Below are 17,390 nucleotides of genomic sequence, written 5' to 3'. Positions count from 1 at the left end.
CCAGAACGGAGCTGGCCTTCCTCACCAGCTCCTCCAGCTTCTTCATGTCTGCTGAGGAGATGCTGCTGCACCAGCAGACCACTCCATAGAAGATTTCTGATGCCACTACGGAGTCATAGAAGGACTTTAGGAGTGGTCCCTGGACTCCAAAAGACCTCAGTCTCCGCAGCAGGAAGAGTCTGCTCTGCCCTTTTTTGTAGAGTGCAGTGGTGTTATTGGACCAGTCCAGCTTATTGTTCAGGTGAACACCCAGGTACTTGTAGGACTCCACTCTCTCAATGTCCCTTCCCTGAATGTTCACCGGCGTTAGTGCAGAGTGGGAGTGCCTCCGGATATCCACCACCAGCTCCTTTGTTTTCAAGTTAAGAGGTTACGACGTAACCGGAGCTGCTGTAACAGGCTGCCACTCGGGCGGCGCCAGATTTTAGGAAATGGCTTTAGCTTAGCTTAGCTTTAGCTTATCAGCCTGTTTGACCGGGACGAGCTGCTTCCTCTGCTCAGCTGCTGCTTTGCCCTGATGGTCTGCTGCCATATTATTAAGATTTTTGTTTTCATTTTATGTCTTGCAAAGCAAATAAAAGATTATTAATCAATTCCACCACTTTTTAAAAATATAAACTGACCTTGTTATCAAATTTGCTAATTTCATTGCTCTAAAAGTGTAATAAAACTACAAAACTCATAGAAACTCAGTTGATTTCTGCTCTTTAACAATATGCTCTCTTGTTTGCATTTTATTTATTTTCACTTTATTTTTGAAGAAATCTAATTGGAGTTATTAATACATAAAAATTAGTGTTTTTTTATTGTAAATAATTATTTTTTTCTGTCCCACAATGCAATGATTAGTTTGAATTTTTTCATAATTAATTTAGTCATATGAATTTGGACCTAACATATTTTACTTTGCACTTCCTGGTTAAGTGACTCAGTGACTCAAATGACTCAAATGATTCGATTCACTTTGGTGGGTGACTCATTAAAACTAGAGTCAGTAAAATGAATCAAAAATTGCATCACTAATGTATACTATTTTAAGCTTTAAATTGATTCTTTAAATGCACCAGCATTTGCATTTAACAATACCAGGACACAGCTGTGCTTTTATTTTGAAAACATTGTTGTATGGGCGGAAGTGATTGTCTTACTTCCGGTTTGCTGTGAAGGAGGGAACAAAGAGCAGAGAGGCTAGCAGGTTAGCCATGTTTGAATAAATTAAATTGATAAATATATACATCTCTCTCTATACAACTTGTAGATTGGTATGTTCCCGTCTCGGCCGTGCTTGTGTAGGAATGACGTAACGCAGTGGTGAGCGTTTCAGCAGCGGCACCTGAAGCTTTGAGCTTTCGGGCTGTGGCCTTGTCACGTTCCCAGATGCTAAACGGCTTAAATTGAGGTTTTGGTTTTTAAACGCAACAATTTTAGCTTAAATGTAAACTTCTATCACTGTCGTGTCCGCTGGATCGTTTATGTTCAGACTGGTCGCTCAGACCTTGGGTAGTTTTTTCTTCATTTATTTCTTAAATAGTGCACTAACTTGATTTTTTGGACAATGTTCGTTTGTTTCTGTTTCCCTGTGCAGTCGAATTCAGTGGAGCAACTCTTACGCAGGAATGTCGAGTAAGTACACTGTACACCTTTGATGTAAAATTATACTGAAACATCCACAATATTAACAATTTATGCCGTATTAATTAGGTATGTGACAAAAAAAAATTAAGTGGATTGCTCTTATCTGTATATTACCAGAAAGGGCTGAAAGAGAACATTTCAATGGTATAAAGATCATTAAGATAGCTCAAAGAATAAGAAAGTTAGCGCATTTGAAGTGATCAAAAGAATGGTTAATTTTATTCCTGACTAAACAGCAAAACTGTGACATTATTGTGACCAGAAATAAAGATTAGAATCTTTAAACTGTCGTAATTTTCTCATTACTTATCCAATCCACAAAAGGGGGATATTGTTGGAAAGCTAATCAAACGAACTTCAAGAATTAGTTCACAAATGTGGTCTTAAATCAATATTCATTTCCATATTGCCAAATAATCATACAGAAATCTGCTAGTGTATGTTTGTAGACATCAGTAGCATCCCGTCAGCTTGCTGTATTTTGTTCCAGCATTCAATTCTTGAACACAGAGACTTGCGATTGAAAAAACAATACCTCAGAGTTTTTCCTGGCTTAAAATAAGGTGGTGGTGTCTCATCGCGGCCTCAGATTCGTGTACCTTAACTTTTGCTCCCTCGAGCAAATGTATTACTAAAGGACCATTTTAGCAGGTATATTTACATAAATAAAGGACAAATTAGTATGATTTCATTTCAAGTTTATTTCTCTATTTTCTTCTAAGTACTTCTTAGTAAATAACACCTCATGGAAACTAACAGATCCATGGACATTCACTGAACATGGGATTATACAAGAAACATGTACTCATTACCACTCAGGTACTCATTTGTACAATGAACAGCCTATAGCAGAGCATTTGACACGTCAATGTTTCATCTTATTGACCTTATTCCTGGGGCCTCTCATGCAAAAGGGATTATGGGTGCAACTTCCGGCATAGCAACCGGAAGTTACCCGGCTCTATTTGTTTCCACTGAAAGTTGCCGGTTTTGTTAGCTCTAGCGGTGCATGCAAACTTTAAAAGCGTGTTTTACTTAATCCCTCAAAGCGATGCATCCCTCATCGCAGCATGTAAACACAAGCACGTGAAGAGATAACGTTACAATTGATCAGCACTGTGTGCTAACTCTGGCAGAAATAGGCAGAAATAAAGAATTATGATGTGAACTTTTAAGATGGTTTGTAGCTTCACCACCTGCCGCAGCTGAATTGAGAAAGTAGCTAAAAACAGTAGCTAAAAATGCTACTAAATGTTATGTTTTTTAAGGTCATCCTCCAATCCCTCAATTTTGTTACGTCGCCTCTTTTAAGACATGACAGCTGGTTTTTCCACATTTATATGTAGTTATAGATCCAAAACAAAAGGAATTGCGCTGTCGGCTCTACAGTTGTAATGTAAATACATGCGAGTTCCGGCGTCTACCGGAAGTTTCACCTATAATTCATGCAAAGGCTCATGGGGGCTGGGAATAAGGTCAATAAACCTTTTCTGAATTTTTTAACCACAACATTAAAGAGGTCAAACAAAAAAATAAGATGTAATTTCAGTCTGCACTTGTGCAGCAGGTGCAGGTAGGAAGGATCTATACAACACCCGCAGGAGAAAGCCACTGCTCTGTTTGTAACCAGTGAATGGGGCTTTTATTGCATCAGGGAGTAGTGAAATAATGAAAGTACTGTAGTACATTCGAAAATCCCTTGCTTTTCTCCCTTTTTTTGAAACCCCCCTCCCCCCTCTCTCTTTTTTTTTATATACAATTATTATGCAAATATTTTGAGTCTGTTTATATGTGTCTATAGGTTGTAAAATACCTTATAAATGTTTTATTATATATATGTTTTTAAGCTTTAAACAAATAATTGCAGGATGTTATTTTGTTTTTTGTTGTTGATCCAGATTGCCAACCTTGTTGGATTTAAGTCCTGTTTTAATGCCAGAAACAAATGAAGGAGAAAAGCTGCATGTTTCATTAAAGGCTTAATTGTCTTAATTTTTTGTTAGCATAAAGCTTAAAAACTTCAAGTTTAAAGCTAATGATGGTTAAGATGAGTGTTTTACATCCACCCGCTGTGTAACTACAATACTTAGTCGACTAATAAAATAATCGTTTGTCCAAACTAGTTAAAACTAAGTGCTGATTTTTATGCCAAAATCAAGTCTATGATCAATAAATTACATCAAACATGTGCTAATGATTGTCAACATTAAAACCCAGTCGTTCCTGGTGAGGAACAGCAAACTGCTATTAAGGCGAGGTTGTAAAAGACAGTTTCACATAATGATGAGATTGAGCACCACAACAAGAAACAAGGTAGTTCTACTGCATCACCACCAGACAAAGATTTCAGAGTGTGCTGTAACAGACCTTCCAGGATATTGCGATGTTGCAACTATGAACACAAATTCAATCAAAACTTTAAGTTTTAACTGCAACTCTACTGCAACTTTGACCAATCTACCATGACAACAGTCATGGGCAATGACAGAGCTTTGCAACTGTTTCCTGAGTGACTCCTTCCCTGGAGTCATGCTCTTTTTTATTAACTCTGAGCTGAGTACGAAAGAAAGACGGAGAGAGTCTCTGGAAAAATAAGTAAAATTTGGCACCATTTTACTCTAATTGATAATGCAAAGGAAGAGTGAAGAGTCGCAGGAAAATAATTTCATTTTGCAAATACCTGCACCTACAAGAGTTATTGTTGTCTTGTAAGCAAAGAGTGTTCACATCAAACGTTGATTAGATTTGTCTTTTCTTTATTCACTGGAATTTTTTTAAAGAAATAAAAGTGATGAACATGTCAGTTTTTGGAAGCATTTTTTAACACCTGCATAAATAATCTTTTTCTCAGCTTTTGATTATGAGAAGACTGAATATGAGCAACTCAATTCTGAAATAGAAAGTCTTCAAAACAAGTAGAGGTCTGGTGAAATTTTAAACAGTGGACCTAAAAGTTGTACAATGACAAACGTGCTAAAAAAAAAAAAAAAAAACAAAAAACTCAAACACGTAAGTGTATGTTTCAACTTTTTAAAACTGAAAATGCTTACTATTGCTTTTTAAACTAGCGTGAAAATATAAATTAACTTTTCAAAGCTGTTTCCTGTATACTTTTTTGTGATGGTATGCTAATCATGACATAAATGAGAGTCACGTTTGCACACCTTTCATGTGTTGTCTACAGTAGGGCTATGACGAGTATCCGGGTGCTCGGGTATTCGTGATTTGCTCCCGAAAATTCGAGTACGGATACTCTCGACGTCCAAGATCGCTGATTTGCGATCTTTATAAATGTAGTAAATTGTAGTAAAATATGATCAAAATATCACCTGGGAACAATGTATTTTTGCTCTGAAATGCAGATTAATGTAGGATTTTAAGTTTACGAACTAAAACAAAGAGCCGCGGTACCGCCACCGGAAGTAAACATATCTTCGTGACGACGAAGCTTCCGGTTTTCAAAGTAAAACTAGCGAGAGGTTTTTTTCTGTTCAGAAACTGAGACTGAAGTTCCGCTCACAGGCATAACTTCTGAAACAATGAATTAGGTTTAGTGTTTACATTCTTCTGGTTATGGTAACTCTTCAACGTTTGATGCAATTAACAAAACTCCAGCTTATTCTGAAGAAACAGCTTCGTGCTGCTGAAAGGTGGATGTAATCAACGTGAATCAGCTGATTCTGCTGCGGGAAAAAAAAAATGTTTTTCATACGAGCTCTCCACCAATATGTAATGCTTAGAACGTAAAATATTGAAGAACTTTGAGGATAGAAAACTGTGTAGAACATTTTCAGATTCTGTTGTTGAATGATCCAAAACAGCAGTGATTTTATCCTTTTTATGTTGTTTTACTGCTGAACCAGAAGACTGATTAATAAAAAAGTTTAAAATGACAAACAACATTTCTTTCCATCTGAATCTTTGTGTGTTTTAATCAGTTTTGTTCATTTTGATCTCCTGTTCTAAATAAATGTATAAATGATGATTAAATACAATAATTTAAATTTTCCTCCATCCAGTAAATAGACATACACATGGCAATAAACATATTAAAAAGTAAGAATCGTGGTTCGATTCGTCAATCGAATCGGATCGCCACCTAAGCAATGATCCACAGCCCTAGTCTACAGTGGTCTGTAAAAATATGAATGCACAAGAAATTTGCTGAAGTACGTAATGGTCTGTGCTAACTGGAGTAGCATCCTGCCTATTTCTTGGCCAAAGCTCACTGTCATCTGAAGCAAGAACTGAATGAAGCTTTTTTAACCTCACTTAAGTATCTTTTGTTTTTTCTTGACCATAGAGCGCCCGTCCTACGCTCCACCCCCTCCCCCTGCCCCAACCACAGTAAGTGTCCCAGATTCAGCTGCCTTTTAACCCTGTCTTCACTGATCTCAATGGGCTGTCACCATCTCTGTACTGCTGCTGTCCTCTGTCAAGTGCTGGAGCAGAGCTAAGACTCCTGCTGTATACCAATGAGCCTCAGTAGTGTTTTTTTGTCACTAACTTGTGCTCAGGTCAACCTTTGGCTTAGTCTTGGTGTTTTTATCCGTTTAGGTTCCTCAAATGCTTAAGCTCACCATCAAGGGTCAAAGTGATCTAAATGCAACAGTCCATACTCATTCAGAACAGCTACCCTCTGCTTTTCATGAAAAGTCCATCAAAGAAATCAGCTTATATTTTCATGTTTACCCTTCTATTCACTTTTTTATGTTTCTCCCTGTTCCTCTTGTTTGTAAACCATTTCTCATTCGTGTTTTGTCTCATTTGTCTTCCATCAGCAAATGCCTTCCACCCCAGGGTTTGTGGGCTACAACCCCTACAGCCATCTGGCCTACAACAACCTCCGACTGGGAGGGAGCTCCGGAGGCTCCAGCAGGGTAATGAAGGATGGAGGTTTAACAACCATTCAAGACCAGGATAGGCAGTTCTTTAGTTTTTAATAGACAAATACACATTTGGGAAATTTGAAAGTCTCATAGATTGGCTCAGCTTCAGTCCTTTAGTTTTTCATATAGTGGGGATCAAAAGTTTGGGCACCCCCAGGTAAAATGTTGTATTATTGTGCATAAAGAACCCACAGAAAGATGGAAAAATCCTCTAAGGCATCATATTATTATGGAGCTAAATCGGGGCCAAAATTATTTGACACAAAATTAAATTAAATTGAAAAGAAGATTGGTGTTTGGTTAAAAAAAAAATTTAAATGTCCAAAACTTTTTGCTATGCAAAAATAAACTTAATTATTTTCAGTTTCAAATGTTCTGTTTTTTTAGGTTTCATAACTCGAAATTTCTGTTTTGAATCTTTTTTTCACTTTCAACTCTTTTTTTTTTTTTCGTTTACCGATCTGAAAGTTTCCATTACAAGACTTTTAGCCCTGTTGTGGCGCGTCTGGGCGGGTCTAACACATGGAAAATTAAGATTGATGAGTGTGGGAACTTCAGTTCCAATGCGTTCACTGACTCTGAGAACTGGGATAATTACGATTAAAAAATGCCTGTTTAGTCTGTACTATCATAGTCTAAAGTTGTCCCAAGACGGGTGTAAAAATCAGTTTTATCGCTTATAAACTGCGCGTCGAAAACACCGTTCCCACCCGATCAAACCACCATCTTATTGAGATAAATCCAGGCGTAGAAAATGTCTTTATGCTGGAATAAAATTACTCTGTGGTGGGTCGCCCTTAATAAACCTACAGAACACTTTGTTAAAACTGCGTAGTACCAGTAAACACTTTGCATGTGGTGCTTTTCCGGCTCTGTAGCGGGACTCACTGATCACTCCTGACTGCAGTGTGCAGTGGACCTCCACAGAATCGGCCTTGTGCACGTCTCCCGCCTCCTGGATGTGGAGCGCTGTGGGACCTCGCTGCAGCTCCTGTGGAGCTGATGGTTGTTCCCATTAAATCAGAGCTCTGTAACGTCAGAGCTGCACACCGACGGCCAGCCTCTCTTTCGCCGTAAACTGGCGCCGCACGGTGAATTCACTGCTTGCTGCCTGTCAAACATGTAATCCTGCACGGATGATGCTGGTTTATTTATTTTGAAGAGTTCCACAAAAACCTACAAAAAAATGAAATCCTTTAGAGATTTTCTCCCTAGCGGGGCTTCTGTCTGGCTTCTGGCGGGTGTGTCTGGATGACTCAGTTTGAAGACAACCTGAGTTTAAAGGTTGTCCAGCATGAACCTGAGAGGGGGGAAATAAGGAGACCTTTTTTAAGTGATTGTCTCAGACAAAAATAACAAAAAGATGACAGTTCACGACCAGAGCAACTGCTCCCGCTTAGGTCTCTCCCGACGTATTGAACGAGCTCCGCTGAAGTCCGTAAGGCTGGACGCCTATACGGCTGTATTTAACTCAATAAGATGGCACTTTGATCGGGCTAGAACAGTGTTTTGGACGCGCAGTTTATACCACAATAAAACTGTTTTTTACACCCGTCTTGAGACAATTTCAGACTGTTATTTCAGACTAAACAACCATTTTTTGAATCTAATTATCACAGTTCTCAGAGTCAGTGAATGCACTGGAACTGAAGTTCCCACCCTCATCGCACCCTCTGAAACTTTCAAATTCATAAACGAAAAAAAAGTTGAAAGTGAAAAAAAGATTTAAAGCTGGAAAAAAAAGTTTTGAAATTAAAATTTTGCGTTATGAAACCTAAAAAACAGAACATTTGAAACTGAAAATAGCTAATTTTATTTTTGAATGGCAAAAAGTTTTGGACATTTATATTTTTCTAACCAAACACCAATTTATATTTTTTCATTCATTCATTCATTCATCTTCTTGTCCGCTTTGTCCCTTTTGGGGTCGCGAGGGTGCCGGAGCCTGACCCGATTACTGATGGGCGAAGGCAGGGTTGACCCTGGACAGGTCGCCAGTCTGTCTCAGGGTCTCAATCACACACATATACATACATTCACACTAGGGCTGGGCGATAAAACGATAGTTATCGTTATTGCGATATTACTTTTTTCGATAGTGAAATGAGTCTATTGCGATAAACTTTCATTTTAAATGAACAGGGGAGAAACCCCGGAAGAGCCGCCCTTCTTCTTCTTCTTCTTACGGAGTGGCTGATTCTAGGAGCCCAGACTGAGACGGGGGGACGGAGGCCCCGAATGATGACAAAAGGACAAAACAGAAAACATTATTTCAGTAAACCAGTAACCAATATATAATTGCAAATACTTTTATTTTTAATATCAAGGTAACGATGTTTATATATTTTGTTTTGGAAACGTCGTCACCGGACCCCCTCCTCTAAATTGAAAATGGTTCGGTCCGACTGGATTATTCTTCCGCAGGTGCGCTGATTGTTACCCACAGACCCACAGAGTGTGAGGGAGAGAAGACACGCTTTAAAATCAGGAGTTTAAACACCTGATTTAGAGCAGAACCTCCATGAAAAAAGAAAAAGGAGACAGTCTGTCTATTGCCGCGCGTCACGTGTCACGCGGGGCTGAAAGAGGAGAGAAGGAGAGACTGCGCGTGCTCGTAACAGCCGCGCACAGGGGGGCGGGGACTCAATTGTGGCTGTGGAGTTGAGATGAGTTTGAGGGTTTTGTTAAAATATTAACCAAAAGCTTTTGTATAGAGCTTCGAATTAGAATAATTAGTTGTTTTATTATGTATCAAAAATGAATTTGTTAGTTACATTGGTTCCGTTTATGCTCATTTCTTAATGAGGTGATCTAATAATAGTAAAATAAACTTGTTTTTAACAACTCCTGACATGACTCTAAATGAAGTGTGTTTGATCAATCCTCCAACATGTACACATGTCAGATGACTGAGTGAAATGATGATTAAATCTATTATCAGAACTGTTTATTTTAAGTTTACATTTTATTATCTTCTGCTGCACAGCAGTACCTATAGTTTATGTTCAGAAGAAATTAGAAAATAAGATAAAAATAACTGCAATATATTTGCTGCTTTAGAACAATGTTTTTAAGACTTAATTTTAATTTAAAATGAACTTGTATGTGCTGCAGTCAGATTAAAATAAATCAGAAATTCTTTACAGCCTATTGAAAACATACCACCATTATGGTTTAACTATTGTGTACATTATGTATATGTACAATATTTATTAGAAATATTTAAATGTTCCTCACAGTTAGTTTCAATACTACAGTTAATACAAAAAATAATATAAGTTTAATTTGAACTAAGATTTAATGGGGGGGGGCAAAGTTGCAATAAAGATTACTTTGATTATTTGATTTATATCGTTTTTAATATCGTTATCACACAAAATGAAAAAAACGATATCGCAATATGAAAATTCCCATATCGCCCAGCCCTAATTCACACCAAGGGGCAATTTAGAGTCGCCAATTAACCTATGAAGCATGTTTTTGGACGGTGGGAGGAAGCCGGAGTCCCCGGTGAAAACCCACGCATGCACGGGGAGAACATGCAAACTCCACACAACCGGGGGTCTTCTTGCTGTGAGGCAAGAGCGCTAACCACTGCTCCACCGTGCAGCCCCACCAATATTCTTTCATTTCAATTTATTTGGGTTTCATATAATATTGGTCCTGATTTAGCTCCATAGATTATATATGAGACACTCTTTTAACATGTGAAAAAGTAGGTTTTATTTCCATTATTTACCCATTTCAAAATAACAGAAAACAAAGTAATGGCGTGTGTGAAAGTTTGCCCCCTGCAGAGTTTATAGTATGCTCCGCCCCCTTTAGATAAGCTCAAACCTGGCAGTGTCATGGATTGTCCACAAAGACAGGTGATTTCAATCTGAAAGATTCTAAATAATCAGAGTCATGTGACCTCTCTCCACCAATCAGCACGATGGGTTCTTCCAGCAGTTTTCTAGAAGACTGAAACTGAAAACAGTTGATGCTCACAAAGCAGGAGAAGGCTGTAAGAAGATAGCAGAGTTTTCAGATTCCAGTGTCCTCTGTTCAGAATGTCTTTAAGAAATGTCAGTCAACAGGAAGAGTGGAAGTTAAAGATCTGGAAGATCAAGAAAACTCTCAGACAGAGCAGCTGCAGAACTGTGAGAAAAACAAGTCCAAACATCAGGATTTCCACAAGAAAAGCACTGATAAAACATTCCAATGTTCTCAAATATCTCTGTTTTTAACACATAATAATAAATAAAATAAATAAATAAATTATTATGAATTAAAAATCAGGCAAATCAGTATGGAAGTTTTTTAGTTCCACCAGACTCTGATTTTATCTGAATTTATGACGCAAATCGCGTTTGGTGCTTCATGGCTCCTCCTCTGCCCAGCTGATTGGAGGAATGAATGAGTAAGCGAGGCACTGGACAGCCCGCCAGAGTCATATACCTCACTGTGATTGGTTCGTTCAACTCTGCACACAGCAACTGTCATTCATATCAGACTTGCGGGCCGCACTAACAGTAATCTTTCATATTAAGACGCGAGCCGCAAATTATCATCCCGGGGGCCGCAGATGGCCCGCGGGCCGCGAGTTTGAGACCCCTGGTTTAAGCTATATGCTAACTAAAAATTAAGACAATAGTTTATTAAGCCTTTAATGAATCATGCAGGTTTTCTCCTTAATTTCTTTCTGGCATTAAGACGAAACTTAAATCAAATGAGGTAATCTGATTCAACAACAGAATACTTATTAAAGGCCTGCAAGTATTTTTTAAAGCTTTAATATGTATATTTAATAAAACATGTGAAAAGTGTTTCAAAAGCTATTAGCAGCCTCTCTGTCTGCGCGGTGAACATTTCAAAATCATGATCGCGGTGCAGAATATAAATGAAGACTTGGACGAGCGATACATTTCCAGTTTAAACTCATAACCCACGCCGCCCTCGCGGCGTTTGGTTCAAAGGGTGCGGATTATGAAACGTTCACTATGCAGGCAGAAGCGCCGTAGACACGGATCTGCTGCAGATCTGATGGGTTATTTCCAAACAGCGCATTAATGCCAGCTGAACAGGATCCTTTTAAACCCAGAAAACTGCCGCGGCAGAGCTAGCTGTGTTAGTGCCGATGTTAGCTTAGCTAGACGAAGCTCTCTGTTCAACGTGATCGAACTCAGTCACAACATGCTTCATCTTCATGCACCGCCATAGTGATCTCGTGGAACACAAGTTCTGCCTTAAAGAAATTACATTGGATAATTTTCCTCTTTTATTTTTCTTATGTTTCCCCACATTTTCGAATTCCGTTAGCGTGTTGTTGTATTGTTGTTGATACTCCAGCCTGCCCTGTAACATCACTGCTAACCGGATTAGCACCACTGCGCATGTGTGAAGAGAACGGCAGACCCGGCATTAGAAAGCGCGCACCGTAGTTTTGAGATCAAAACAAGGAAAAAGCAAACCAAAACAGACGCTTCGACGACCAAAATAGCTGTCGACTATTTTAATAGTCCACGTAGTCGCAACTAATAGAATAATCGTGGCAGCCCTAGTTTATACACAACACATTTTTGGACAAGCATCAAGCAAATGTGAGTTTAATTTGTGAATTGAGTTTGTTGTGAATGGAGCATACCTCTACCTGGCTCCAATCATTTCCAGTTTGTGAAGTCGGAAACAGGTTTTCACTTGATATGGGAATATCAAGAATGATGAGCGCCTAAATCTAATAATAGCTTAGTAGCATATCAGTTTGATAAAGTAGCTGATCTCATTTTGAAAAGAGTTTAGCTCTGCAGACTTTACCTGGTCTGACCTCAGAAACGAGCAGTTTGCTTAAGAAACAAAATGTTTTGTATTTTCTTTGTTGTATTGAACTTTAAACGGCTTCAAACGAATTTTACATAGCCATTCTTTGCATTTTTGGGGTAAAGACAGCATGCATTCCAACATTCTAGGACATAACAATAAAACAATCACCCTCTTAGTTCTTTGGCATTTGCTTCTTTGCTTTGAACCTTCAGTCATTGTATCTTCATCACTGAACCTTTTATTTCTAGAATTGTGAACCGGTTTGTAACTCTGTTTGCCCAACTTTCACACCCCTTTTTTTAGTGCTGGGAAATATGACGATATATATCGTGTGCGCGATATTAAAGTGTCTCTTGTCCCATTTCTCCTCTATCCTTTATATTGTTGCTAAGCTAATTTGATCAATTATTACGGCAAATATGTCATTATCAGACCCTCAAGGATTTGTTGCGCACCCTACAGCTTTTTATTTTCACCGCACTTTAACCAATCTACCGTGACAACAGTCATGAATGACGACGCAGCTTCATGACCGTTTCTCTTCTGACACCTTACCGGGAGCCGTGCACTCTTTTATTATCTCTCTTTAGTCCTTCTGACTTGTTTCTCTTCGAGACGTGTATGAACGGTCGCCCCGCAGGGTGGCGGTGTGCTGTGCGTGAGCGTGCACGCACGCAATGGAGTGAAGGTGTGCTGGTCGCAAACATGTACGCGAGGGAGTAGAGGTGCCCTTAGCGCAAACGTGCACGCGGCGCTGTGGGTGCAGGTACGTAGCGGTCTGTCATTTTGCGCGCCGCACAGCTGCTGCACAACATGAGAGAAAGGCCACTGTCTGTGGATAAAATGGAAATCTGAGGATTAATCTTATTATACTGTTTTTTTAAGTTTATAATTTTCATTTTATTCTAAAGTATGTTCAAATCAATACACAAATATTTGTGTTATTGTGAGCAGAGAGGACCAAAAGTTAATTTTGTGTTTCACAGTTCTGTTCAAGTTAAATGACAGCACAACAACATTGTATATGGTGATGATGAAGTCTTTTCCTAGAGCATCTGTCACAATAAAACGAGTTGAAATATGAGAATGTGAAGTTTATTTCATAATTAACATTTTTTAGGCACATTTCAAAACAACATTATATTCAAAACATTGCATCTTTTGTTGCAACTTTTCACAAAAGCTGCTGCAACAGACATTTTTTGAGAGAATAGCTGAAAATATACTTTGTTGTATATCGTGATTATATATCGTATTGTGACATCAAATATTATCATATATATTATCAATAATATATCATGATATCAATTTTTTTCCATATTGCCCAGCACTACTTTTTTATAGCCTACTGAAACTAACTGCTGAAGTGGAAGACCTTTGAGGAGTTTTTGTAGAATCCTGGTGTCAGGAATGGTGGTGGAGGACCCAAATGCAGGAGACAAGATGGTGGCAGAAACTCAAAGATTTACTTAAAAAAAACTCAAAACATGACAAAACCAGGAGAAACCAAACCAGTGACATGACATAACAGAACAGATGACCTGACAATGAGAACTGAAGACCAGACACTTAAATACACTGAGGGTGATTAACTAAATGGAAACAGCTGTGGATGATTTAACCTGAAAATGGTGGGACTGACAGGGAAAAACAAAACATGACAAAACTTAAGCACGAATCATGACAGTACCCCTCCCCTAAAGGGCAGATCCCAGATGCCCAAACATCTGTGAGGAGGGGACCTGAAACAAAAACACAAGTCCAGAAAACAGGGTTCCTTAAAGAAGAGATTCCGTTCTCTGTCCTCTGTATTTCATCATCAGCATTCTGGCTTTTTCTCTCAACCGGCAAACCTAAAGCATTGCCAAAGCAAACAGCCAGAATGACAAGGACCAAAACTGAATCTACTCCCATCTTGTCAGACACTGAATGACACTGTCATGATACAGGGACACAGGGAGCATTGGCCCAGGCTTCAGTCCGGCCTGACTGACAGCTGCCAGAGTACCACTGTCTGTATTCATGACCACACTGACAATTAGAAAATAAATTGGGCTGCAGTACCTTATTCCAAAGCCTCCTCATGGCGCAGTGGCAGTTTCATTTGTGACCATACCATTAGGGTAGGGGTCTCAAACTTGCAGCCCGCGGGCCATCTGCGTCTTCATATGAAAGATTACTGTTAGTGCGGGCCGCAAGGTTGATATGAATGACACTTTGTGTGTGCAGAGCTAAACGAACCAATCACAGTGAGCTATATGACTCTGGAGGCGGGACATCGGCGGTCTGTCCAGTACCTCACTCCCTCATTCTTTCATTCCTCCAATCAGCTTTGCGGAGGAGGAGCCATGAAGCACCAAACGTGACTCGGGTGACTAATTCGCGTGACCCGCACAGTGAATTTGCTGCTCGTGTCTTGTCAAAAAACAAGGTGTTTCTGAGCTACCAGCTCTGTCTGTGGATGTCTCTCTTAGAATGAACTCGTCATATACGACGCTGAAGTTGAGAAATGCGTTTTTTCACGTGATGGTTGTTCCTATTAAATCAGAGCTGCTCAAGCTCCGAGCCGCAAACCTGTAGCCCGCCCCGCGCGGCAATCCGCTGCTCCCGCCTGTCAAACATGTGATCCTGAGCTTGGCTCGCACCTGCATGCGCGTGTCTATGAATTTTGTGGGATTGATTAAATGCTCATGATGGATAATACGCTCGTCAGTCTGGTGGCCCAGTCTTCTGTCACTTGTGAACAAAGCCCCAAGATTCTCAATCACCCAACTACATCATCATCATAAAAAAAAATGACCTCTTATCCTCCACCTGAGGCAGGAGCTCTCCACCCACCCAAGGAGGACAAACTACCTACACTCTCAGAAAAAGAAGGACCAAATTGTACCTTTAGGGGTACAATGGCTTGTAACTGGGGTGGTACCCTCAAAGGTACTTCTGGCGTACCCCTAACGCTTGGTACATATTTGTACCCCTGTGATTTGTACCTTATCAAGATCAGAATAGTACCTTTGGTGGCCAAATTGTACCCTCATTTTAGAGTACAATTTTGTACCCTTTAATAAAAGGTACAAAATTGACTTATAGGGAGCTATAAAATTATATATACACATCGTTTTTTTCATTTTGTGCGATAACGATATTAAAAACGATATCAATCAAATAACTATATTTGTCAAACTAATCTTTATTGCAAAGAGCTTTAGGACTTCAGATTTTTACACCTTAACCTTGCCCCCCCCCACCACCCCATTAAATCTTAGTTAGTTCAAATTAAACTTTAATTGTTTTTTTGTATTAACTGTAGTATTGAAACTAACTGTGAGGAACATTTAAATATTTCTAAAAAATATTGTACATATACATAATGTACACAATAGTTAAACCATAAGGTGGTATGTTTTCAATAGGCTATACAGAATTTCTGATTTATTTTAATCTGACTGCAGCACATACAAGTTCCTTTCAAATTAAAATTAAGTTTTAAAACATTGTTCTAAAGCAGCATTTCATTTCATTTTCATTTATTCATTTATAAAGCACCTTTCACCACCAGCCAAGGAGGCCCAAAGTGCTGTACACAAGAAAATACAACACATAACAATCCTTAAAACAATTTTAAAATAAATAAATACATACATACATAAAATCCTACTTAAAAGAAATTATGTTGCAGTTATTTTTATATTATTTTCTAATTTCTTCTGAACATAAACTATAGGTACTGCTGTGCAGCAGAAGATAAAATGTAAACTTAAAATAAAGAGTTATGATAATAGATTTAATCATCATATCACTCAGTCATCTGACATGTGTACATGTTGGAGGATTGATCAAACACATAAGATCTCTTCATTTAGTGTCATGTCAGGAGATGTTAAAACAAGTTTATTTTACTATTATTAGATCACCTCATTAAGAAATGAGCATAAACGGCACAAATGTAACTAACAAATTCATTATTGATACACAATAAAACAACAAATTATTCTAATTCGAAGCTCTATACAAAAGCTTTTGGTTAATATTTTAACAAAACCCTCAAACTCGCGGCTGTTACGAGCATGCGCTGTCTCTCCTTCTCTCCTCTTTCAGCCCCGCGTGACGCGCAGCAATAGACAGACTGTCTCCTTTTTCTTTTTTCATGGAGGTTCTCCTCTAAATCAGGTTTTAAACTCCTGATTTTAAAGCGTGTCTTCTCTCCCTCACACTCTGTGGATCTGTCTGTAACAAACAGCTGAAGAATAATCCTCTTGGACCGAACCATTTTCAATTTAGAGGAGGGGGGTCCGGTGACGACAATTCCAGAACAAAATATATAAACATTGTTACCTTGACATTAAAAACAAAAGTATTTGCGATTACATATAGGTTATTGGTTTACTGAAATAATGTTTTCTGTTTTGTCCTTTTGTCATCATTCGGGGCCTCCGTGCCCCCCCTCTCAGTCTGGGCTCCCATAATCAGCCGCTCCGTAAGAAGAAGAAGAAGCGCGGCTCTTCCGGGGTTTCTCCCGTGTTTATTTAAAACGAAAGTTTATCGTAATAGACTCATTTCATTATCGAAAAAAAGTAATATCGCAATAACAATAATTATCGTTTTATCGCCCAGCCCTAATGGCAATATATAAAAGCATCATCATTCTCTTTAAGAAAAAAAAACAGAAACCTGTATATCATTAACAACCTCTATGAAGCTATGTTGGGGCAATAAATATTTGAAACCCAAATATCACATTTTGAAGAAAAATATTGCAGTTTGGCCATAAACTAAAAAAGTTAAATGTCCTAAACTTTTTGCTATTCGAAAATAGACTAAATTATTGTCAGCTTCAAATGTTGCTTTTAGCTTTTAAAACTCAAAAATTACATTTCAAAACTTTTTTTTAGACTCAAATCTTTTTTTTCCATATTTAAATCTAAAAATTTCAGTTTCAAAACTTTTGGCTTTGTAGTGGAACTAACACGAAAGACCATTCAAAAATGATGAGGGTGGTAACTTCAGTCCCGGTGCATTCACTGATTCTGAAAACTGTGATACTTACGGTCAGAAAATGGATGT

General features: G+C 38.6%; 1 protein-coding gene across 10 annotated transcripts in view; it reads left to right on the top strand.

The window, feature by feature from the left end:
* The first annotated feature begins 1,100 nt into the window (after positions 1-1,100).
* The window catches only part of LOC112138828 (SWI/SNF-related matrix-associated actin-dependent regulator of chromatin subfamily E member 1), a 34,108-nt gene continuing 17,818 nt past the window's right edge, over positions 1,101-17,390 (top strand). For 4 of the 10 annotated variants that reach the window (XM_036210802.1, XM_036210801.1, XM_036210800.1 and 1 more), the window contains exons 1-4: positions 1,250-1,311; positions 1,586-1,623; positions 5,939-5,982; positions 6,417-6,515. In XM_036210802.1, coding sequence (XP_036066695.1) covers positions 1,265-1,311; positions 1,586-1,623; positions 5,939-5,982; positions 6,417-6,515 — 228 coding nt within the window. In that variant the 5' untranslated portion in view covers positions 1,250-1,264. Of the gene's footprint in view, positions 1,312-1,337; positions 1,501-1,585; positions 1,624-5,938; positions 5,983-6,416; positions 6,516-17,390 lie in introns of those variants that run through there. The other 6 variants (XM_036210805.1, XM_036210804.1, XM_024261478.2 and 3 more) reach the window with 5 other exon arrangements.

This window comes from Oryzias melastigma, unplaced genomic scaffold (assembly GCF_002922805.2).
Source record: "Oryzias melastigma strain HK-1 unplaced genomic scaffold, ASM292280v2 sc00250, whole genome shotgun sequence".
NCBI lineage: Eukaryota > Metazoa > Chordata > Actinopteri > Beloniformes > Adrianichthyidae > Oryzias > Oryzias melastigma.
The sequence above is the reverse complement of the archived record's forward strand: the minus strand, read 5'-3'. Positions and strand labels throughout refer to the sequence as shown.